This window comes from Perognathus longimembris, chromosome 2 (genome assembly GCF_023159225.1).
Source record: "Perognathus longimembris pacificus isolate PPM17 chromosome 2, ASM2315922v1, whole genome shotgun sequence".
Taxonomy (NCBI): domain Eukaryota; kingdom Metazoa; phylum Chordata; class Mammalia; order Rodentia; family Heteromyidae; genus Perognathus; species Perognathus longimembris.
Genome location: NC_063162.1, coordinates 64,534,604 through 64,559,536, shown reverse-complemented (window position 1 = coordinate 64,559,536; position 24,933 = coordinate 64,534,604). Strand labels below are relative to the sequence as shown.

At 46.6% G+C, this 24,933-nt stretch overlaps 1 protein-coding gene across 1 annotated transcript; it reads left to right on the top strand.

Moving 5' to 3' along the window:
• Nucleotides 1-8,827: 8,827 nt before the first annotated feature.
• Nucleotides 8,828-22,857, top strand: Gck (glucokinase). The gene is made up of 10 exons (XM_048337659.1): nt 8,828-8,875; nt 14,844-15,006; nt 15,512-15,666; nt 16,699-16,818; nt 18,288-18,383; nt 18,495-18,594; nt 19,909-20,092; nt 21,573-21,728; nt 22,189-22,422; nt 22,606-22,857. Exons 1-10 carry the CDS (start codon nt 8,828-8,830, stop codon nt 22,748-22,750), a joined length of 1,401 nt encoding a protein of 466 aa, XP_048193616.1. The 3' UTR covers nt 22,751-22,857.
• Nucleotides 22,858-24,933: the final 2,076 nt, after the last annotated feature.

Sequence of the window (24,933 nt, the reverse complement as noted above, 5' to 3'; positions counted from 1 at the left end):
ACTGAATTGATCTGGTTCTGGGATATCCTTTGTTGGATAAGTTTTGAATTGCGAATTCAATTTCTTTATGACTAGTTATTAGTCTAATCACATTTTCCTATTTTTTTCTGAATTTGTTTGGGCAATTAATTTATTTCTAGGACTTTTACATGTTATCTATTGTCTGATTTATTGACTTAGTTATTTTCAGTATTCCCTTATCATTCTTTATATTTCTTTTGTTAACAATGTCCCCTTTTTGTTCATTATTTCAATAATTTAGTGATTTTCTTCTCCTCCACTCCATATATTTGCCAATTTTGTTGATCATTTCAAAGCTTTTGTCTCATTAACTTCTCTGTTGCTTTTCTATTCTTGATTTCGTTACATTCACTCTAATCTTTATTGTTTTCTTCCTTTGGCTAGTTTTGAATTTTGTTTGCTCTTCCTTTTCTAGTTCCTCTTTATAGAGTTTGTTAATTTGAGGCTGTTTTTCCTCTTTAATATAGGATTTTACAGCTATAAGTGTACATTGCATCCTACATATTTGGCATCTGGTACTTAATTTTCATCCATATTTTCTAATTTTCCTCATGAATTCTTTTTTTGACACACTAGTTGTTTAAGGCTGTCTTGTGTAACTTTCACATATCTGTGAGTTTTCTCTCATTCTTAGTTTTATTCTATGGGCTCAAAATAAAAAGATATCTTGCATGGTTTCAGACTTTAGAAAATGTATTAAGACTTATTTTATGTACTAAAATATGGACTCTCCTTGAGAATTTCAATGTAAAATTGAGGATAATGCATATTTTATTATTGAGTAGAGGGTTCTGTATATGTCTGTTAGGTCTAATTAGTTTATAGTTTTATTCAAGTCTTCTATATTCTTACTGATTTTCTGTTTATTCAACCCATTATTGAAAATAGTTTTGTTGAAGTCTCCAGTTATTGTTGTTAGGGCTATCTACATTTCTCTTCAATTCTTAAAATTTTTGCTTCCTATATTTTGGAGCTTTGCTGTTTATAATTTTTATATCTTCTTGATAGGTTCAAACTGTGTGTGTGCGTGCGCACATGCTCCAGTCCTAGGGCTTAAATTCAGTGCCTAGATGCTGTCCCTGAGAAAGCCAGGCATCAGTGGCTCACACCTGTAATCCTACCTTCTCAGGAGGCTGAGCCTCATTTGAGGACTGCGGTTATAAGCCAGCCGGGGCAGAAAAGTCTTATCTCTAATTAACCACTCAAAAACTGGAAGTGGAGCTGTGCCTTGAAGTGATAGAGCACTAGCCTTGAGCAAAAATGCTCAGGGACAGTGCTCAGGCCCTGAGTTCAAGCCTCACAACTGACACACACACACACACACACACACACACACACACACACACACACACACACACCCCACACCAACCCAAAATACAGACACTGTCCCTGAGATTTTATGCTCAAGTCTAGCACCTGAGCTCCACTTCCCCTTCTGGTCTTTTTGTTGGTTAATTGAAGATAATAGAGTTTCACAGATTCAGGCTTGCTTTAAACCATTATCTTCAGATCTCAATTTCCTAAGTAGCTAGGATTACAGGCACAAGCCACCAATTTACATCCTTGGTAGATTGAAATTTCTATCAACAAATAATGTACTTCTCTATCTCTTCAGATCTTTCTTATTTGCAATCTATTTTTTTTTCTGATGATACCATAATCACTACAACCTTTTTTTTTTAGTGGAACATCTTTTTCATCACTAGTTGTGTCCTTTTATCTAAAATGGGTTTTTTAAGGGCAGCATACAGATGACCTTGTTCTTTTATTTGTCAGTCTCTGCTTTTCAACTAGAAATTTTATTCCTTTACATTTAAAGTAGTTCCAGCAAGGACAGGCTTCTACCATTCGGCTGTTTGTTTTGTTTCCCTTATGTCATATGTTTTGTTGTTGCTATTACTCAATTCCTCCCTTACTGGATTTTAAATTCTAGTTTATTTTTGTGTAGTTGCATTTTTCTTTCCTTCTTTTGCAACTTATATTTTTAAGTTATTTTCTTAACGGAGGATAGTAACAGCCTAAGTTTATAAGAATCTAATTTGGACAATACTTAATTCTAGTAGCACACACACACACTCAGCTCCTATATACCTCCATCCTCCTTTCAGGGTTGGGATTTATATTTATGTGTTTACAACATCATTCACAGGCCATACCAGATTACCAACACAAGCACATGGCCACAGGCAGCCAACCAAAGACACTCAAGAAGCTTATGTGTCAGTCCCATCATGTACTAAATGACAAGGCCCATAGACCAGACGTTTCCTCGTCCTTGTTTGTATTACTATTCTCACAGATTATATCTTTACAAACTGTATGCATACTAATAGATCTATAATTATTGTTTGTTACATGTGGTTTTTCGAATCATAAAGGAAAACACAAAGAGCTACAAACCAAAATATTTCAAATATTGACTGTTGTATTTACTGATTTAAAAAATTTTTTTTTGCCAGTGCTGGGGCTTGGTACTCAGGGCCTGAGCACTGTCCCCTGGCTTCCTTTTGATCAAGGCTAGCACTCTACCACTTGAGCCACAGCGCCCCTTCTGGTGTTTTCTATATATGTGATGCTAAGGAATACAACCCAGGGCTTCATGTATACAAGGCAAGCACTCTAGGACTAGGCCATATTCCCAGCCCCTGTATTTACTGATTAATAACAGCATAGGGCAATCCCAACTCGGATTTTGCTTATAGGAAGTGTCTTAATATCTCCTTTATTTTTTGGAGCCTGTATTATTTTTACTCACTAGAGAAAGCTTGGCTGACAGTTTAGTCTTTCAGTACTTTAGTACTTTTAGTAATTTACTAATCATTGCTTACATGGTTTCTAGTGAGAAATCAGCTCTTAATTTTAATGGTGTCACTTTTTTGTGCTGCTTTGAAGATTCATCTTTTCACAGCTTGATTATAATATGTCTTAATGTGGGTCTCTTAGAGTTTAATCTTACTTGGAGTTCATTGAGCCTCTCAACTATAACTATTCATGTTTCTCATTAGACCTAGCAAATTGTTTCAACAGTATTCCTTCAAATCATACTTCATTCAAATTCCTTTTTTCTGTCCTTTTTCTTCTTCTGTAACCCCGTTATACTTACATTGCTGCATCTTCTGATGGCCCATGGAACCCTCAGGTTTGCTTATTTTTCCTTCTTTTCTGTTTATGAAGACTGGATAATTTCAATTGCTTTATCTTCAAGTTCTTTGATTCTTCCTTCTGCCTGTTAAAGTCTACTATTCAACTCTTCCAGTGACATTTTCATTTAGTTAATGCATTTTAGGCTCCAGAGTTTCTTTTTGATTCTTTTAACATAATTTTAATGTAATTCTTTGTCCATGGTTTTATTTAAGGTGGTGATTTAGTATCTATGATGAATAATTTTAGTATCTGAACTTCTTTGGGGATAATTTCTTTTTCCTGTCACCGAACCATATTTTCCAATGTTGTGTAATTTGTAATATTTTCTTGAGAACTGAGCATTTTGAATAGTACAATCTGATACCTCTGAGAGTCAGTTTTCCTCTTTTGTGCTAGCTGGAGGACTACGGTCATCCACTATAAAGTGATTTTTCCAAATTAATTTTTTTCAAAATCTGTATTCTGTTTTATAGTCACTGAACTTTTGGATCCATTCTCTCTGTAGTCAGCTTGTTACCTTAAATATAAGTCTTTAAATGTATAAATAAAAAGAAAACAAAGGAAAAGATCCAGAATGCATTATTGCTTTAAATACGCTGAGAGATGCCATCAGGAGAGCCACTGTAGTCTGAGAGAGGAAAAACAAAGACAAACCCCATTCTGGGCCCTTATGAAACATCAGATCAATTAAAATGCACATCCCCAAATTTCCAGAAGATAAAATCTTATGCCCATCCTTGCTAAGCCAGCTGCTCAAGGAGCATGGACACATCACATTTATGGGAATGCTGAGGAATGGCAGATAGTAGGCTAAATTGCCACCCATTTACTAATTTTTAGTAGCCTCTCCTTTCATCACACAGACCTGAGGTTGGTATAAGAGTTCCTGAAGTAGTTAACTTTTAGAGGGTTTTCTTTCCCCCTAACTTCATGCTTGTTTAGGTGGAGGAACTGAACCCTAAAAGTTTCTCCTCCAGCATTTTCCATGGTATCTCCTATCATTCTCTTTTCAGACAAAAACTTTGTTGATTTAGTATAAAACTGACATCAAAGTGGCTTCCCTTCCTTGTCTATACCCGTAGAGCCCTCTGAAATAATTAGTGGACACTGTGAGAGTTTGATGTTATAACTTGGGACAGACCTTGTCTTCAACTCTGACCTAAAAGCTAAAACATCCTTTGCCACCCGTATGCCAGTGGTTCACACTTGTAACCCTAGCTATTCAGGAGGCTGAGATCTGAGGAACTCAGTTCAATGCCAGCTTGCACAGACAAATTCAAGAGACTTAATTAACTAGCAAAAAGACAGATGTAAAACTATGGCTTAAGTGGTACCAGTCTTGATTAAAAAAAAATGCTCAGGGAGTGTGAGGCCTTGAGTTCAAGTCCTAGTACCAGGAACTAGATAGATATCTGGATACATAAGATATCAGATATATAGATAGAATTAAAAAAAATTAAACCCTTGGAATCCTCCCCAAGTGTCTTGTAGCTGGTGTATCTGTCTCCCCACAGCACACAAGACAGGAGTCATCCACTTCGAGGATGCCATGTGGAAGATATGGCATAGCATCTGGCAAGTAGAAACCAGGGGCTGACTACACATCCATTTGGTTCTGGCATGTTTTGCCTCCTCTAGGCCCACGTCCTCCTTCCTTACTGTTCCTGATATCCTGGCTACAAACCACCATTCAATATCCTCCCACTCACCAGGCCCTTAGCACAAAGGCCTTGGCAGTTTCAGTCTACCTTGCAGTAAGCAAATACTTGCAACATTGATGACCTCCTCCAGGTCTTGTTGCATCAGTGGATCTGTACTTGGAGCCCCTGCAGGTGCTGGGGACAATTAGAGAACAGACCTGTAGGAGAGGAGCTGATACTGTGGGCTTCTCAGTTTCCCTGACTCCTGCTTTCTTTCCCACAGGCATGGAAGGCCTAGCAATCTGGCCGTTTTTGTTGTTGTTGTTGTTTGGTTAGTTGGGTTTTTTTGTTTTGTTTTGCCAGTCCTAGGGCTTGAATTCACAGCCTAGGCACTGTTCCTGGCTTCTTTTTGCCCAAGGCTAGCACTCTATCACTTGAGCCACAGTGCCACTTCTGGCTTTTTCTATATATGTGGAACAGAGGAATCGAACCCAGGACTTCACATATGGGAGGTGAGCGCTTTACCACTTAGCCATATTCCCAGCTCCAATCTGGCCCATTTAACTATGAGTCTAGACCTTGGAGGTTCTGCACAACAATGATACATGAGGCTTCTTAACTTGGTTTTAAAGTATTACCTCATTGGGGGCTGGGGATATGGCCTAGTGGCAAGAGTGCTTGCCTCATATACATGAGGCCCTGGGCTCAATTCCCCAGCACCACATATACAGAAAATGGCCAGAAGTGGTGCTGTGGCTCAAGTGGCAGAGTGCTAGCCTTGAGCAAAAAGAAGCCAGGGACAGTGCTCAGACCCTGAGTCCAGTCCCCAGGACTGGCCAAAAAAAAAAAAAGTATTACCTCATTAATACAGATTCATTATAAAAAATGTAGGCAATATAAATAAGCACAAAGGGAAATTAATTAAAATTACCCCTATTTCTACCATCAAGGTAAGTATGATTATTATTTTGCTGTATTTCCTCCCATACATATATTATCTATATCATCTACATATTTATATGAGAAAAATGCATCATAACTTTTTTAAAATTTAAATTTAATTGTAAATGTGATTTACAGAGGAATTACAGTTACATAAGTCAGGTAATAAGTACATTTCTTTTTGAATAGTGTTACCCCCTCCCTCATAACAAGTTTTCTAACTCTTTCCCCTATATTAGTCATTTATTACTGTGTAAAAATTTACTTCAGAAGTTAGAGAAATTCAGTACTGATGACTCACATCTGTAATCCTAGCCACTCAAGAGCCTGTGATATGAGGATCTTGGTTTGAAGCCAGCCTAGGCAGATGAATCTGAGAGACTCTTATCTCCAGTTAATCAGCAAAAGTCCAGAGTGAAGGTGTGGCTCAAGTGGTATAACACCAGCTTTGAGCAGAATATAAAGATTTAGAGACTTAAAAGACTTAGACTCAGTCTCTCACATGGTTTCTGTGGGTCAAGAATTCAGAAGCCGCAGGGCCCAGTGTGGTGGGACATGTCTATAATCCTTGCTATTCGAGAGGCAAAGATTGGTATGATTACAGTTTGAGGCCAGCCTCATTTAGCAAAATGTTAGCAAGACCTCCCCTTGTAACCAATGATCTGAGCATCAACAACTGTAGTCACTGAGAAATAGTTATAAGGCCAGTCCTGAGCAGAAACACAAACACTACCCAAGAAATAACTAAAACAAAAAAGAGGGTCTGGGGGCACAGCTCAAGTGGTAGAGCACCTACCTAGCAAATCCTTAAGTTCATTTTTTTTTTTTTGCTCAAGGTTAGCACTTACCACTTGAGCCACAATGCCACTTCTGGCTTTTTCTGTGTATGTGGTTCTGAGGAATCAAACCCAGGGCTTCATGTTTGGGAGGCAAGCACTATACCACTAGGCCAATTTCAAACTCCAATGCCACCAAAACAAAAATAAAAACAAAACCAGAGTAGTATCTTAGTGGGCTGGCTTCGGGTCTCTCCTGAGGTTCTAATCAAGGGCTTGGCTCTGGCTGCAACATATGAAAGCTGACTGGGGCTTGATGATCCAATGCCAGGGTGACTGATCACATTCTAGGCAAGAGCTGCCTAGTGGCAGAGAGACTTACTTCTTGGTAGTCATCTCAAAGGATCTGAGTGTGGTCATGACAGAGAAGTTGAACTCCCCCTGAGGAGGTAACACAAGGGTGAGAAAAGCAGGAGCTACAGTGAATTTCATGGCCCATGCTCCAAAGTCATGCTCCATTATTTCTGCTGTATCATGTCAGTTACCCAGGCTAGACCTATTTAGCATGAGAGAAGACTATATCAGGTTGGTGGAGAGTGGATGGAGGGGTGGCTGTTATAGTATGTCAGAACAGTATGTCACAGATATATTCCCTTACTAACTACAAAAGGTCAACTTTACAATTTTTAATGAGTGCATATAAATATAGCATAATATATTTAACAAATCCCCTATAGTTGGATATATTGGTCATGACACATTTTTTTGATACTAGAATAAATAATCTTTAATGTCAATCACAGAACTGGTCATACTGTTTCCTTAAGATAAAAGAAAAAGAAAATCAAATCATGCCTGTAAATTAGCACCTTGGATAACGGATAGGCTATACCAACAAGGACATAGAAAAATCTGTTCTCCCTTTCTCTCCCTATTAAAAAGGGAGTTCATAGCCTGTTGTGGTGGTGCACATCTGTAATCCCAGTGCTTTGTTGAAGCAGGAGGTGCCAATGAATTAGGGGGAATTTCAGGAAAGGAGTCTGCTCAAGTTGGAGATATCCGGCCAAACCAGAAAGGGGGTGCTGGTTTACCTCTGGCCCTGCCTTATTCTTCACCCTCTAACCCTATGGGCTAGACCCCTAGGCAGCAGCTGCTTGGTCTGGCAGGACCAGAAGTCTGGCCAATCCAAATCCAGGCATGAGTCCTGCCCCCAGAGCAAACAGGGACCCAGAGCCAGAGGCGGAGCGGTCAATGACTTATCACATGAGATCTGGTGAGGACATCTTTGCTGTATTTTGGGAAAGGAATCAATCATGTCAAGGGATGGCCACACTGGCCATTGGTGGAGAGCATGGCACTCTGGCAAGGCACCCTCTGTACCCTGACCCACTTGCTAACTGCAGCTAATTTTAGCAGGATTTGACAGGTGCCAGCAAGTTCAGGGTATTTTAGGGTCACTACTGGGCAAACCCAGGGAGGAACTTAGGGGGATTGTCTATACCTCATAGATGAACCAAAATTGAGCCCTGAGGCTGAACTTCCCATTTAATTTCTTGTCTTAATTAAAGGCAACTTGAAAAAGATCTGTTGTTGATAGTTGAAAAGTCCTGACTAAATTGTAGGTTTTTTTTTTTTATTTAACTTGGGGGTTTTTATCAGAGCAGCTCTAAATACAGAGCTATACCTCCTCTTGCTTGTGAATTCAGTGTCCTCTCCTTCACCTCCATTGTGGTATGAGCCATATTCTTCCTGTAACAGCTTTGGACTTCCTACCCCTAGCATTTGCCCTTCCACCCAAGAACCATGCAGAACCCTAGCCTATATGAAGCACATCTGATCTCTCCACAGATGGAAGTCCAGACCCTCCCAGCCCAGCCCAGGCTCTCAGTACCCCTTGCTTCTCCTCCTGCTCCAGGCAACCCAGTGACACCCCTCCCTGACAATTCCAGGTTGAGGGTATACAGGCTGGCTCTAATCATGTCCTCACCCTCTCAGCTGTGATTCTAAGCTCAAAGAACATGGCAGCCTGCCCAGTAGCCCTGTCCTCATGGCCCTGTCAACTCTGATCCAATGTGGACCTCTTCTGCCCTTCCAGCCCCGTCCCTGACCCTGTAGCAATGGGCAGTGTATTTAAACAGCCACTGACTGGCTGGAGGCCTTTTAGTGCAGAAATTCTGGCCTGTCTGCATTGGGCAACTCATCTTCCAGTCAAGTCCTTACCTGCCACAGGTAGCCACCAACGCTGTGATTTGGGACCTAAGCAGTCAGGAGCCACAACCATCACCTTCTTTGTCCCTGGAAGAGATGGCAACGGATGCCACCAGGAGCCAAGCCCAGACAGTCTTGACTTTGGTAAGGCTTCTTTAAAGGTCAGGGGCCTTAGCTTAGAAATGCAGCTCCTATGCCCAGCACCCTTGGTTTTGCAGAATCTAGGTGGGGGAGGAGGCACTGGGCTGCTTTGAAGAAAGCATGCAGGCCTCCAGGGGTTTTGGATATGGCCCTCTCTCCCTAGCACCTTCTCTTCACTGGGGGCACCAGTGTTCACCTTTCAAGGAGGCCTAGGGAATGTGCTCCTGGCCTGTCCTGTCCTCTGACAGTGCCTGGCCTGGGCTCCTCCCCCTGCTGTCTGCCCTCAGGAGATCCTTGTGGCAGTTTGTGGGCAGAGGGTGGGATTCTCTTCCTCAGAGGTTTGTTGGTGGCAGCCCAGGGTCACTCACCATTACATACACAGCCAAGGACTCAAGCAGCCACCCAAGGATACTGGCTATGGCTGGATGTATAGAACTGACTTGGGAGGTCAGAGGTTTGAACATTTGCCAATGGGCTGACATGGCTATTGGCCAGATCCTCTGGGGTCCATGGTACCCTTGGGCTACCCTACCAGAGTTAAGATGGAGCCTCATTGGTCAAACATGGCACTTGATGACTTGGGTTTATTGTGATCTGGGGTGGGATCTCAGAGCCTTCCCAGCCTGCTCCATCCTTCCATGTCCAGCCTGGGCATGCCAGTGACCTCTTCCAGGCCTTCCTTTGGATTTTAGAACATCTCATACAGATGACTTCCAAGTGTGTATCTCCAGCTCACATTCCCCTGAACACTGGCCTCACATGGCTAGCTGTGCTTAGGATAAATGGTTCCTAGGCAGGAAGATGGTTAGCATGTTTATACCAAGCCCTGATTTTCTCACTTGCCCAACCCCCAGTAGAGCCTCTCCTTCTAGCTGCTCTGGCTGGCCCAAGGGGTCCTCCCTGGTTCTTTCCTTCTTCTCACCCACATGCATCAAGTCACCCATAGTAATTATCGCTGCTCCTTCCTGCATCTTGTTTATGTATCTGGATTGCTGGGACAGCTTCTGCTCTGCTCCAAGATATCTCTACCCTGTGCCCAAGAGTCTCCAGGCCTCTTCTCTCCAGAACCCTCTTCACAGGGTCTCCTTCTCTCCTCAATGCAGAATTCCTGCCCATCTAGAACACATCAGCAGCCTTCCTTCCCAGCCCCAAATCCTGCTGTGTTTGCTTCAAGGTCTCTTCACCCCACTTGCTCTTCAGATATATGCAGAAGAAATGGATCAGTTGCCATGTAGGCAGTTGGGGGCAAGACAGCCCTGTTTGCCTGTGGCTGTGAACCTTGGTTACATTCCTGGGACTCCTAGTCAAGGTTGGCGAGAGGCCTTTGTGAGCTGCCTGGGCTTGCTCCTTCCCCCTGGCTGCCATGGAGGTCAAGCTCTGTCTATCGTTTTCTTTTTGGCTATACCTGTGAGGCTAGGTGGCTTCTCGGGGCTCTTCAAGCAGTGCCCACATCACCTATTCTTCTCAAGAAAGTCCTATAAACTTACATAAACACCTAGTATGAGTCTAATGAAGAGACCCTGGTAGCTTTCTGGGCCTACACTCCAGGCAGCGCTGGAGGTGAGGCCTAGTAGGATTGTGGCAGGCTCAGAACCAGAGCCTGGGTTCACACTCCATCTCTGCACTCCCAGTTCAATACTGTGGGGTTGGAGAAGGGCTTGTATGTGTATTCTGTATACTGATGACTTCCAAATGTATATCTCCAGCTCACATTCTCCTGAAGTCTGTCCTCAAATGGCTAGCTGTACTTAGGATAAATGTTTCCTAAGCAGGAAGATGGTTGGCATTTTCTGTTTGTGAGAAATGGAGATGATAAAAGTAATTGGGTCTCAAGATGATTTTGGAATGGTAGGGATGATCTGTGGGTGCCCAAAGTGAGTGTGGCTCACAGTATCTGCTCCTGGGGGCATTCCAGGAGGAAAGCAAGGCAAACTTCTGCCCATTCTTCCTTTCCCATGCCCAGAGACTTGCGCATTGGGAGGTTGTACTAGGAGGCCTCTTCCTCTGGTTTGCACATTGACCCAGTGCCAGGAGTAGTGGCATCTCCTTGGGGGAGTGATAAAAACTCCTACCAGGGGTGAGGCTTAATTTTTTTTGTTTCATTTTGTGTTTTTGTTGTGGGGCTTGAACTCTGGGCCTGGGCACTATCCCTGAGCTCTTCAGCTTAAGGATAGAGCTCTACCACTTGAGCCATAGCACCACTTCTGTTTTTCTGGTGGTTAATTGGAGATAAGAATCCCGTGGACTTTCCTGCCTGGGCTGGCTTTGAACTGGGATCCTCAGATCTCCGCCCCCTAAGTAGCTAGGACTACAGGTGTGAGCCACTGGTTCCTGGTCAGGCTTATCTTTGAAAGGGGCTTTCCATCATGAGAGCTGAGTCCCCAGGTAGCTGTAGCTGTAGAACTTTCCAGACAGCACAGGAACAGAGGCCAGTATCTGCCTGTCTTCTAGTGGAAAGGCTTACAGAAGTCACCTTTGCTGAGGTCTCAGGAGAAAAAGATAGTTTGAGAGAAGTTGGCTGATTAGATTGTCAGATAGATGTGAACTCCAATGGCAGAGTATCCCTGCCTGTCAAGCAGAAAGGATGGAGTATCTAATGAGAGAATGATAAATGGAATGATGGCATCTGCTTCTATTGTCACACACATCGATCTGGGTTTACAGGTGTGGTGGAGGCTCTGTGACTAGACAGAGTATGTGCTGCTGTGATGAGATGTGTGGAGGGGTAAGCTTGGTGGAAGAGTGGGAGTCACCTGAGAACCCACCATGTGGCCTTAGTCTCTTCCTAAATGAGTATCAGGCTCCAAAGCCTGCAAAGAGAATTGGGGGAGGTACCCAAACCAGATTTTCAAGGGGAGTAGGCAGCACTTTTGGTACATTCCTGTAGACCACACCTTTTTGTTGTTGTTTGTTTCTAGAATGAAGGTACAGAAAGAAAGGCTTAAAGAGTGAATGTTTGGGTTATTAGATAGTGCTATTGGGGAAAAGGTAAAAGGGAGGGATTCCTCAAGGGGGCCTTTTGCAGCCTCCTAGAGGAGTTTCACCTTAAGGGGGAAATTAGGAATCTAGATTCCAAAGTGAGTAGACTGGGGAAAGAGAAAAGAAATGGATTTTGTCTGAGTCTCAAAGACAAACAAAGGACAGGTTTACTCTGGGTATGCTATCTGTCTAATTGCTCCCACTTTGAGGTATTGAGTGGGAAAAGAGGACCAGGCCATTCAAGTAAGAGAAAGAGTGACAGACAGACACAGAGACACACAGAGAGAGACTGAACTGCTCCTACTACATTTACAAGACAAAGAAAGTTACCTATCCAAAGGAGATGGCTAGGAGGCTTATACCTACCCCCTTCCTGTGTCCGCCACTCAGGCCTGGCAGACACTGCGGTGGACAGAGGGGAGGGCATTTGCAAGAGACAGACAGAAAGAAGGATGAATAAGGAGAGCAAAGAAAGCCTGAACATATGGAACCTCTGAACATTTACCATTGCATTGGCAGAAATTGTCCAGATCTCTGAGACTATTGTAATATAGCCATACTTTATTTCAATAAAAATAATGAGTCCTTTTGGCTTTATGGAATCTTTTAGTAGAAGAATGTAGGAATCTTTTAGTAGAGAATGTAGGAAACACACAAAGGGAGTGTCCCAACTCCAGAGACACTGATTGGATCTAATTGGTATGGGAGGCAAAAAGTAAAGTCAGGTGAGAGCATAGGTCTATGAGGACATAGAGGGGGTCCACGAGGACGTAGAGGGGTCCATGAGGATGTAGAGAGGGTCTGTGAGGACATAGAGGGGGGTCTGTGAGGACATAGAGGGAGAAAAGTCTGTAAGGACATAGAGAGGGTCTGTGAGGATGGGGGGGTACATGGGTACGTGGAAGGTACATGAGGATATAGAGGGTATCCATGAGGACATACAGGGGATCCATGAGGACATAGAGGGTGTCTGTGAGGACATATAGGGGGAGAAGTTTGTGAGGATATAGAAGGGGTCCGTGGGGATATAGGGGGGTCTGTGAGGACATAGAGGGGGTCTGTGAAGATGTAGAGGGAGGAAGTCTGTGAGGAGAAAGAAGGGGTTCACAAGGACATAGGAAGAAGGAGGCAATGGATAGAAGGTATCCGGGTCCATCCATGGTCTCTCCAGCTGAGAGTCAAAATCTCAATTCAAGCATACCTGAAACAAAAAGATACTGGCCCAAAGGTGTAAGAGATCCATCTGGCGTGGTGCCACATTGAAAGGGAGACAGACAAACAGAAGGCACATAGATGGGAGTTACTCACCAGACATAGAGAGGAGACAGTGTAGTGAATGCATGGCCAGCAATGGCAAAAGTGAAAGGTCTGACTTGGGGTTCCTTTGACAGTTTGAGTCCTAGGAAGGATGGCCAGGAGATGGATCAATCCTCAGAGAAGCAGAGGGATCCAGCGACTCCTGACACTATCCTCTCCCAGGTTTTGGCAGTAGATGTTGGGGTTGCTGAAAGGAGACCACGTGCCTCAGGCAGAAGCCAGTTTATTGGGAGAGCCAAACTGCCAGGCTACACTCTAGAGTAGACTGTAGCAGCCTGACTAATGGTGGAGAGAGATTGTATAGGGAATGGCAAGAAGAAGTTGTGACTACAGCGGATGAGGAAATGACCTCAGGGCCTAGGGGACCTCTCACTGGCCTGCAGGTGTACAGTGACCAGTTACTTGGTAGTTACAGGTGCTGGGCACTGATTTCTAGGGAGGGCCATGTACAGAGAGAGAACCAAGGGGAAGGGGTCGATGTCGGTTTCACCTGGAGAGAAAACAAAGGGAAGGGATCATTTTCCTTGGCAGACCTTACAGGAAACACTCAGATTGGCATGGCATGTTGCAGAGACTGGCTGCTGTCATTCAGAGCCTCTTCAATCCCTTGAGCTTCCATTTAAGACAACAGCATGAAAGATCTTCCAAAAACTGGATCCAAGGCTTTTATCAAATTATCTTTCCTCTTTGGTTCAAATTTAAAATAACTTTCTTATTATTCAGAGATAATTAGTATATCAACATGGCCTCTTCTCTTGTGTACAGCTGCCCATCTGCAGGGGCAGCTGATGGGGGATATGCCAGCAGAAAGGCCACTGTGCTCACAGCCTGTCCTCATGCCACCTTATGGGCACATCTTTGCCACCCACACTCGTGGTACTGGCAGTGTTAAATCTGGCTTCCAGCACACAAGGCCCTCACACAGTGGAGACCCTCTTCCTTCTGGCTCAGAACCTGCATGCTGTGGGTGACCATACTTTGCAAGCCTGGTTGCAGATAGGCACTACAGTTACTCCTAGTGGCTTGGCCTTGGGTGCATCTGTGCACACAGCTGTTCCATGTGTTTCAATAAAGTCCTAGCTGGATTTTTTTTTTTTACTAGTAGATGTGTGCTGGTTCTGGGGCTTGAACTCAGGGCCTGTCCCTGAGCTTTTTTGCTCAAGGCTAGTGCTCTACTTGAGCCACAGTTCTACTTCTAGCTTTTTTGGTATTTAATTGGAGATAGGCATCTCACAGACTTTCCTGCCCTGGCTGGCTTCGAACTGTGATCCTCAGATCTCAGCCTCCTGAGTAGCTAGGGTTATAGGGGTGAGCCCCTGGCACTGGGCTCCTAGATGGATTTTATGCAGCAATGCCAGCTGCCTATCCCCTGACAGGTTCCAGCCCTCTCAACAACCCCTCACTTAGAGCTCTCCTCCTCTGGCTCCCAATCTGAGAGGCAAAGGGAGGTGCTATAAGATATTGTAGCACAAGGATAGTGTCAAATACAAAAGCCATCATGCCCCTGCCTTCTCACCTCTCCAATACCCAGGCTATTTATTGAGGGGCTGATCTTGGAGCTCTTTGAATTTCACTATGGTAAGTAGTTTGAAAGGACAGGTCATCCTAGACTTGGGGGTGAGGAGACAGAAGGAGATGCTAGGTATCTAGCTGTGCTCTTCCCCTCCCTGTTCAGGCGGAGCAGATCCTGGCAGAGTTCCAGCTGCAGGAAGAGGACCTAAAGAAGGTGATGAGAAGGATGCAGAAGGAGATGGACCGGGGCCTGAGGCTGGAGACTCACGAGGAGGCCAGCGTGAAGATGCTGCCCACCTACGTGCGTTCTACCCCAGAAGGCTCAGGTACCTCAGGGATGGCCCCACATCAGAGCCAACTGTTGGCCAGGTCCTTCCAGAGGCTCAGCTATTCCCCAACAAGACCCCCTAGCAAGCAATGATGGTCCCTAACTCACTGGACTAATTCTCAACCCTTGCCTCTGCGGGTCTAGCCTAGAGCTCTCCAACCAGAAAAATTGACTTTTTCTGTCTCACAGTAAATCACTTGGGGGACCTCAGCTCTGTCCTGTATCTAGACCAGCACCTGAGATCCACATGACTCCCTGACCTCTGACTAGATCTGTCTAAGCCCTGCTTCCCCAGCTCACCTATGTCCCCTCCCACAGCTTGTTCTAGTGTATTGTCCCCCTCTCCTCAGGTCTGGACTGGCAGCCCCTCACCAAGCTCCCCTGGGGGTCCTGTACCTGCCCTTCTCATCTCCCCTGGTCCCATGGTCAGCTGCTCAGGTACCAACCAGCCTGGGCCTGCCAGGAGATGCCATGAAGCTGAGTATGTCTCCCTTTGCCTACAGAAGTTGGAGACTTCCTTTCCCTGGATCTGGGTGGCACCAACTTCAGGGTGATGCTGGTGAAGGTGGGAGAGGGGGAGGCAGGGCAGTGGAGTGTGAAGACCAAACACCAGATGTACTCCATCCCTGAAGATGCCATGACAGGCACTGCAGAGATGGTGAGCATCTTGGGAAGGGGTGGGATGGGGAGAGTGACTGGGGGTGGGGGTCAAGGTTACTCAGGATTCAAGAACATGTAAAGTCCTCACGGGAGGGCTACCCATCTATCAAGGACAAGGGCAGCTGTGGGTAGCAGGAGGGCCACCAGCCTCAGAGGCTTAGGAAAGCAGCTCAGAGAACTCAGTGGACATAGTCACCATCTTACAGCCAGGATCAGGGTGGGGTCAATGGTAAGAGAAGCCCAGCCTGTGGTACTCCCCTCCCTTGCCCAATATCCTAGAAGAAAAGTCAAAACATAAGGACTGGACAGCTGAAAAACTCTTGTCCAGCCTGCAGCAGCCTGTGAAACATCCTTTCCCAAGGCTGTCTAACAGGTACATGCCATGAGGAGTGACCCAAGGCACAATGTCTGCCCAAGCTGCAAGGCCTCCTGAGTATAGAAGCTGAATGAGCCCTTGGAGGTGGGGTGAGTGACAGTGGTTCTGAACATGGCTAGGTACTAGGGAAATCCAATCCCCAAAGGGGTAGAATCCCAAGATAAGAAATTGCCTACCAAAGTCCAGCCCTTAACACTGTCAGCTCGCTGTCTGTCCACTGGGGTTGGCATGATTTGAGGTGGACAGAGGCTATGGCTGACCTTCAGCAGGGGCCAGGTGGCCAGAACAACCAGAAATAGCAAAGAGACAAACATCATAGGTATGATTGGGAATGTGTCTCTACTCAGAGCCTCACAGGACACCTAGCCAGGCCTGAGCTGGACCTCACTGGGTCCAGAAGAAGGAAGAGGGACTGGGCTAGGAGTAGCAGCCCATCCTGTGTCACCTTGCTCCCAGGACTTCTTTAGTTGGCAGAGTTCTGGGTCTGCAGAGGTATACAAGTTCCGCAAAACAGCAAGGAGGAGGGGCAGTTGCAGACAGGCCTGGTACCCAGTGGCTGGCCCTGGGTTCTGATATCTCAGAACCCTCAAGGAACACATTGCCAGGGAAGGCTTCTGTCTGGCTCAGCCTTAGCTACTTTGGTGTATCTCTCAGCTCTTTGACTATATCTCCGAGTGCATCTCTGACTTCTTGGACAAGCATCAAATGAAGCACAAGAAACTGCCCCTTGGCTTCACCTTCTCCTTTCCCGTGCGGCACGAAGACATAGACAAGGTGGGTCAGGTGGTGGGCAGGGAAGATGAATTGGTGGACACATACCCCAGATGAACCCCGCCTCATTCTGCCTTCAAACATAGCTCCCACTCCCCTCCACACTCACACACCTTATGCTAGAAGGACATAAACTCAGAGGGGGTAGATGTAGATTTGAGTTGTGGCCTTGTCTATGATCTTTCCTGCCTATGAAGCTTTGGAAAACAAGTGCACTATCATCTAGTTCTTACTATGTGGCAAAGACTCCCCATAACCCTAGAAGCGTGTGCTGTAGTCAGTCAGCCAAATACAGATGAGGAAATAGGTTAAGCAATTTTCCCACAGTGAACAATGGCAGCTTGCCATTTAAATGATCTATAAGGTTACCACAGACCATCACTACAACTTACCACCTCTTGCTGAGTTGTAAATGTGAAGGGAGTGAGATTTTACCCCACCTGCCAGTTACATTTATACACATAGTATGTACACACTACATACATGTGCACTATATGTGATTGTATTATATGTACACAAGCATATCTATACACATACACACATAATATTCCTGTATCAATGTATATAATGTGTATATGTGTATGTATAAATATATTTATTACATATATTGTACACATATTATATTATGTCTGTATACATATATGTACTGTATATATTCATCATATATATTATACACACATACATAAAACATGAGACTTCTGGATCAGAAACAAAGCCAAAGCAGCAGGCCAAAGCAGCAGCCAGAGCAACATCTCACATGGTTTCCCTGGCCCCAGTCCTCACAGAGAAGGAGGGAGGGTTGAGTGGACTCTTATAGTGTAGCAGGATGTATTACAGGAGAGCAAGGATCTGAAGCATTGCTCTTCGCTGAGAACAGTCCTTGACTCTGGGAGGACATCTCTGAACATTACAGTTCAACTTTCTTGCTCTAGGGGTGTAGCTCAGTGGTAGAGTATTTGCCTCACATGCTTGAGGCTCTGGATTTGATCCCTATCACTGCAAAAGGAAAAGAAATAAAAGTACCCACCTGGACATTAGTGACTCACATCTGTAATCCTAGCTACCCAGGAGGCTGAGATCTGAGGATCCTGGTTCAAAGCCAGCCCAGATAAACAAATCTGAGAGCCAGTTCAGTCAGGAACATTTGTGAGACTCTTTTCTCTAATTAGCTACCAGAAGTGGAGTTGTGGCTCAAGTACTAGCCTTGAGGAAAAAAAAGAAATCTCAGGGAGCAGAGCCCAGACCTTGAGTTCAAGCTCCAGTACCAAAAAAAAAAAAAAAAGTATCATATTCTTAATTCTTAAGTTGGCTGGAAAGTAGCCCTACAGAATAAAGGGTGTTTGTGGAGAATCCTTCTGAAGACCCCTAGAAGAACTTGTTTTCTCAACCAGATGTGTGCCCTGTGGCCCAGGAAGCAGATGGTTTAAGGTCAGTGCTCTCTGCCCAGCCATGTGGCCTTCCTCTTCTCACAGGGCATCCTCCTCAACTGGACCAAGGGCTTCAAGGCCTCTGGAGCAGAAGGGAACAATATTGTGGGGCTTCTGAGAGATGCCATCAAAAGGAGAGGGGTGAGAACATCTTCGCCTGGATTGGCTGAGGGGGCTACCCTGGGCCCCCAGCCCTGCACTGCAGGACCCTCTCCCCAGCTCCATCACTGTAGTCCCTGTGCTTCTTGGCAGGATTTTGAGATGGACGTGGTGGCAATGGTGAATGACACAGTGGCCACAATGATCTCCTGCTACTATGAAGACCGCCAGTGTGAGGTTGGCATGATTGTGGGTAAGAGCTCCTTGTGCCTACCTCTGCGCTGGCTGCATTGGGCCCTGCAGAGTGAAGGCCAAAGCAGTAACAACTGGTGCCAGTTGGTGCAGTGCCTTGGGCCTGAGTCAGGTGGCCTCAGGGTAGTGGTGTGGGTACTGCAAGTTGGTGAGAAGCATTTCAACCCTTGCTGTCTATAAGATGGTTCGCCAGCTGTACACCTGCCCAGCCTATTGAATGTAATTAAAATACTTTATCAACCACACTAGGCAGATTTATCCAAGTGAAAGAGAATAAAAAGAACTGGCCTCACCCCTTCCTCCCAGCCAGGGGCAGGGACTCTACACCAATTCTGGGGCTCTCCCAGAATTCCTGATAAGGAATTTCTTACAAGGTCCTTATAAGGAGCTGGTGTTTCCAGAGCAACAATTAACTCAGATCACTCATCTGCTATGCACACAGGTGTAGGGGTGTTTTTCTGGACTCTCCGGGCCCTGATTACCCAGAAAGTCAATGTTAAAGTCATGTGTCCCTCAGAATCAGCTCTGAACAATGTCATGCTTTCATGATTCCCATCTATAATTATATTCACTCAAAATGTGGACATATACATTTTCTACATATTCCTTTTTATATCCATAGATATATACACATGCTACAAAGATGTATGCCTTTTAAGCTTTAAGCTCCAGCCTGACCTCACTTTGTCTTCTATTTCCTTCGTGTGTGTGTGTGTGTGTGTGTGTGTGTGTGTGTGTGTGTGTGTGTGTGTGAAAATTCTGGGTCTTGAACTCAGGGCTTGGGTGCTGTCCCTGAACTGTTTTGCTCAAGGCTAGTGCTCTACCACTTGAGCTACAGCTCCACTTCAGGCTTTTCTTGGTAGCTAATTGGAGGTCAGAGTGCCAAGAGATGCTCTTCCACCTCCATCAAAACTCTTAGTAACTTCTGAACATTGTACTCCACATTTTCAGTTTGCACATGACAAGGCATAAGAAAAACTCTGTATGCATTTTGCCTACAGTAGCCTGTAAGCTATTGCAAGGGCCCTCATGGTAACTTACTCACTTTGAAGTACCCCCAACAGGAAGAAAGAAGGGCTTACATATGTTCATAGGAAGTACCAGAAAACAAGAATGGGGCACAGAGAAGACAAAGCCATATTATCCCACACCCAGCTCTAGTTGGCAAAGCACATGGCCCTACCCTATTTCCCTCCATCTTCCCAATAACTCTGGATATCTAGGAGACTACCCCTTCCATCCAAAGTACTAAATCCAGCCCAGGCCTTCCAGTGTGTCCTCCCTCAACTCAGCTCTCATGCCTCCATCCCTTTAGGCACAGGCTGCAATGCCTGCTACATGGAGGAGATGCAGAATGTGGAGCTGGTGGAAGGAGATGAGGGTCGCATGTGTGTCAACACTGAGTGGGGCGCTTTTGGGGATGCCGGAGAGCTGGATGAGTTCCTGCTGGAGTATGACCGCATGGTGGATGAAAGCTCAGTGAATCCCGGTCAGCAACTGTAAGGAAGCCCCACCCCCCTTCCCTCCCCTCCATCCATTCCTAGGCTGTTCCCTCTACAGCAGCAGACAGAAGCTGGGCCACTGCAGATAATGACTTGTTTTTAAACAGCTCTGGGGGAAAGTTGTAACCTGTCTGCTATTCCTTCATCTCAGTTAGTCAGTACTGCCCTCTGTGAACCTGGGACAGTGAAAAGTGAAGGTGTAGTTGTGGTTAGATAGGCCTCCGTCTCTCTGCTTCTGATAGGGGACCTGGAGTTCAGAGAAGGTTTACAGAACTGCAGCACTTTGTTGTTGCTCTTGTGGGTAGTGGTGGTTGTCATCATGAGACGTAAACTCAGGGCCTGGGCTCTGTCTGTGATTTCTTTTATGCTCAAGGCTAGTGCTCTACCACTCTGAGCCACAGCCATGTCTGCTTTTCTGATGGTTAACTGGAGATAAGAGTCTCACAGGGACTTCTCTGCTTGGTCTGGCTTTGAACTGCGATCCTCAGTTCTCAGCCTCCTAAGTAGCTAGGATTACAGGTATGAACCACCAACGCCCAGCTAAGGACCTCAGCATTTTAGCCCAGACTTCCCCAAAGCAGTGTTTGTCATTATTCACAGAACAAATCTTAGTATTTGGGGACATGCTGTAGGTTGACCAACTCATCTTGGGAACCAATTGCACTTAGCTTGTCATTCATTAATCATGGCAATCAGAGTTGGCCATCTGCCTGGGACTAGGCCCAAGCTGATTGTATGAGCTTCATAACAGACCTTCTCTTAGGTTATTTTTTAAGGATTTTTTTTATTGTCAAAGTGATGTACAGAGAGGTTACAGTTTCATACATTAGACATTGATACATTTCTTGTACTGTTTGTTACCTCTTCTCTTAGGTTATTAGCATTAAAATATCCCAAGATGAAGCCAGGCTTCTGTAATCCTAGCTACTAAGGAAGCTGAGATCTGGTTTAAAGCCAATCAGGGCAGGAAAGTCAGTGAGACTCTTGTCTCCAATTAACTACAACAAACAAACAGTAAAACACAGGAGCTCTTGAGTTCAAGCCCTGGGACTGGCATAAAAGTTATTCCAGGATGAAAATATAGAGACTCATAGATTAAGCAAAAATGACCCTCTGAGCCTTCATTTCCCCAGCTGTAACTGGCTGATGAGAACAGCTGCTCTGGATGGCACTATGAGAGGACTAAAGTCACAGGTGGCATATGATGACTCCAGAGTAAAGTTTCAGTCCTCAATCCCTGTCGCTTTCCTACATCTAGCCCAGGTCAGGACCCTTGGACTGAACTGAAAAACCACGCCCGTGGTTTCTAAGGCTCCGGAGGCAGGAACCCCAGAACCTTGTGGTACAGGGGTTGGGAGTAGGGAGAGACTCGGGGCCCCACCTGTAACCTCTGTGGGAGGGAGCAGGGCACGGCCCCTGCTGGGATCTCCCGTGCTGGGCCGGGCCCAGCTGTTGTAACCAACTGCCCCGAATCCAGGTACGAAAAGCTCATTGGCGGGAAGTACATGGGCGAGCTGGTGCGGCTGGTACTGCTCAAGCTGGTGGACGAGAACCTGCTGTTCCACGGGGAAGCCTCGGAGCAGCTGCGCACGCGCGGCGCTTTCGAAACCCGATTCGTGTCCCAGGTGGAGAGGTGCGCGCCGGGGACGCGCCGGGGACGGTGCCCCGGGCTGGTGGAGGGGAGGAAGGGGCGGGTTCAGGGCGATTGGGGAGGGCCTGCAGGCCGGGGCAGGGGTGCAGGCTCTAGGGGACGCAGGATTGGGACAGGGGGGCTCTAGGGGACGCCGGGACTCCGGGGCGGGGTGGTGGGGGCCAGGGCGTCGAACCAGGAGGAGGGGAGGGGGAGAGAGGGGCAGAGAGAAAAGAGGAAGGAGAGAGAAGGAGAGGAGAGAGGGAGGGGGGGGGGGAGAGAGGAGAGACAGACACCGGGGTCGGCGTCCCGGCAGCTGACTCCGTGCACCCCGTGGAGGCCCAGACTTCAACCCAACAACCCCAGAGAGCAACCCCCTTAGAGCCGGTCCGGGGCAGGGCCCGCTCCGCTTCCCCCAGGCCTCCCGGAGACTGAATCTCCCGGGACCGTCCCTCCCCTGCAGCGACTTGGGGGACCGCAAGCAGATCCATAACATCCTGAGCACGCTGGGGCTGCGGCCTTCGGCCACCGACTGCGACATCGTGCGCCGCGCCTGCGAGAGCGTGTCCACGCGCGCCGCGCACATGTGCTCGGCTGGGCTGGCGGGCGTCATCAACCGCATGCGCGAGAGCCGCAGCCAGGAGGTGATGCGCATCACGGTGGGCGTGGATGGCTCCGTGTACAAGCTGCACCCGAGGTGAGCCAGGCCTCTCCGCTGTTCTGACGGCCTGAGCCCTCGTGCCGCGATTTGTGATTCTCACTCCCCTGGGCCTAGGGGTCCATTGCGTCTAGGGGGCTGGGGTGTGAGTGACCAGGAGGAAGGCGGCGGGGATGGAAAAGGCATAGGGAAGACGGCAGCCTGGTTTCCCCTCCTGTTCAGCTTCAAGGAGCGGTTCCACGCCAGTGTGCGCCGATTGACGCCAAGCTGCGAGATCACCTTCATCGAGTCAGAGGAAGGCAGTGGCCGAGGTGCAGCCCTGGTCTCTGCGGTGGCCTGTAAGAAGGCTTGCATGCTGGGCCAGTGAGAGCCAGGCTATAAGGGCAGGCCTCACCCACAGGTGCTCCCTCTGCTACCCCTACCCCTGGAAGACTGAGAAGGCCTGGGAATCCAACCGGGCCTCCTCTCCAGCCAATTTGGAGGGGGGAGAGCCGGGGGAGATTCCAGAGACTTGCCTTTCTCGTTGGAATTCATGTCCCGAAGGGGAGTTGCTCACACAGGACTTCCATGTATCTCCACACTGCCAGACTCTCACTGCTGCCACCCACCCACCCAAGGGAGCACACTCTGGACCTTGCCATGGCCGGGCCTCCCTAGGATCTCACTCTGCATGAGGAGGCAGTTCCAGCAGGTTGGCCAGACCAGCCCTAGGCCCACAGGAAAGCCAGTACTGCCCATCACCCAGGGACAAGAGGCCAGAGAGTCATGGGAAAAACCCAGCTGCACAGACAGGCTGTCTGTGCCCCCCAAGAGGGCTTTTTCTTCACATACTCTCACCCTGCAAGGGGCTTATAGTTCTGGAATGGACCTCACAGAAGGCAGCCTCCAAACCCCTACACCAAGAAGCCCCCAAGAAGCCCCAGGAGGATGCCAGCCTTGCAACATCAGCAACTCCCCCCTCCTCCCACTCTCCCCTGCAGGATGGCCTCCCCAGTCCTCCCTGCACTGGTACAGGAACTCCAAGAGACCACCGAGGACCAGGCTTTCTGAATGCCGTGCCACCCTCTTGATGGCCAACCTGGGACTGTGGAACGTTTTTAATTAAATATTTTCAAAAATTTAAACATGGCCTGTCCTCCCTTCTTTGACTTCTGTGCCAGAGAACCATGGAGACAGTGTACGAAGACAAGCACATCATGAGCACATAGATGCTATGTAAACTGCAATGTGCTATGCCCACGAGAGTGTGGAGAGTGACAGAATGGGCTGTAGAAATGGGAATGGAATAACATGGGAGGCTAGAGGCACTGGACAGCAGTATGCTGGTGGGCCCAAGCCCTTGGCTGTGCCAGAAGAAGGAAAGGACTGTCAGACCAAGTGCTGGAATAGAGTGGGGAAACAGGCTGCTTCTGCTGCAGATTGCTCTCAGAGCCATGTTCATAGTGATGGTGGGGGATACAAGATGCCACATTATTTCTCATGTCCTTCCAGAGGCTTCTCTACACAAAGTATAAATGTGACGCTGGTGGCTCATGCCTGTAAATACTAGCTGCTCTACTTAGGAGGCTGAGATCCGAGGATTAAAGTTAAAAGCCAGCCTGGGGGGTGGGGGGGGGCCTGGGGATATGGCCTAGTGGCAAGAGCGCTTGCCTTGTATACATGAAGCCCTGGGTTCAATTCCCCAACACCACATATATAGAAAACGGCCAGAAGTGGCGCTGTGGGCAGAGTGCTAGCCTTGAGCAAAAGGAAGCCAGGGACAGTGCTCAGGCCTTGAGTCCAAGCCCCAGGAATGGCCAAAAAACAACAACAACAACAACAACAACAACAACAAAAGCCAGCCTGGGCAGAAAACCCCATGAGACCTTTCTTTCCAATTAACCACAAAAAAGCTGGCTCAAATGGTAGAGTACCAGTCTTACATGAAAAAGCCAAGCAAGAGTGTGAGGCCCTAAGTTTAAGCCCCAGTGGTGTGTGCATGCATGCGTGCATGCACACCCACACCCACACCAAATTTAGGGCCAGATGCCATCTTTTTATAGCATAAACACAGCAACATGTAACTACATATTTTTATGATTTTAATGCACATTTATCAGTGAAAGTACCTAGCAAACCAGGAACAATCATGCCTTGTTTCATTTAGAACATAACCCACATCCTCTTTGAAATCCTCATATTTCCTGGTGCTTTTTAAATGGAATTGCTTCTGATTGTCTTCATTCTCTTAAACTCTTCACTGTTAACCTGATGCAAGCATTTGTTTACCTCATTATCAGGACTGATGTGCTCATGTTGGAACATTTATATATTGGAACAAGTTTTCATATAAATCACTCTCAACTTCTCTTTTCTTGCTTTTGAAAGTCTGTGTAGGTAGGTTACATGTCTATTTTGAAAAAAAAAATGAAAAGAATTTCATCTGCAGATAGTAAAGAAAGTATTAGAAAAATACTTATCCAAGCCAGGTGCTGGTGGCTCACACCTGTAATCCTAGATACTCAGGAGGCTGAGATCTGAGGATAGCCAGCCTGGGTAGAAAAGTCCATG

Excerpts from the sequence above, each read along its gene's own strand:
- Gck (XM_048337659.1), top strand. The coding sequence starts at position 8,828 with ATGGCAACGGATGCCACCAGGAGCCAAGCCCAGACAGTCTTGACTTTG. Across the intron at positions 15,007-15,511 it reads TTCTACCCCAGAAGGCTCAG|AAGTTGGAGACTTCCTTTCC; the intron begins GTACCTCAGGGA and ends CTTTGCCTACAG. Across the intron at positions 22,423-22,605 it reads GTGTACAAGCTGCACCCGAG|CTTCAAGGAGCGGTTCCACG; the intron begins GTGAGCCAGGCC and ends CCTCCTGTTCAG.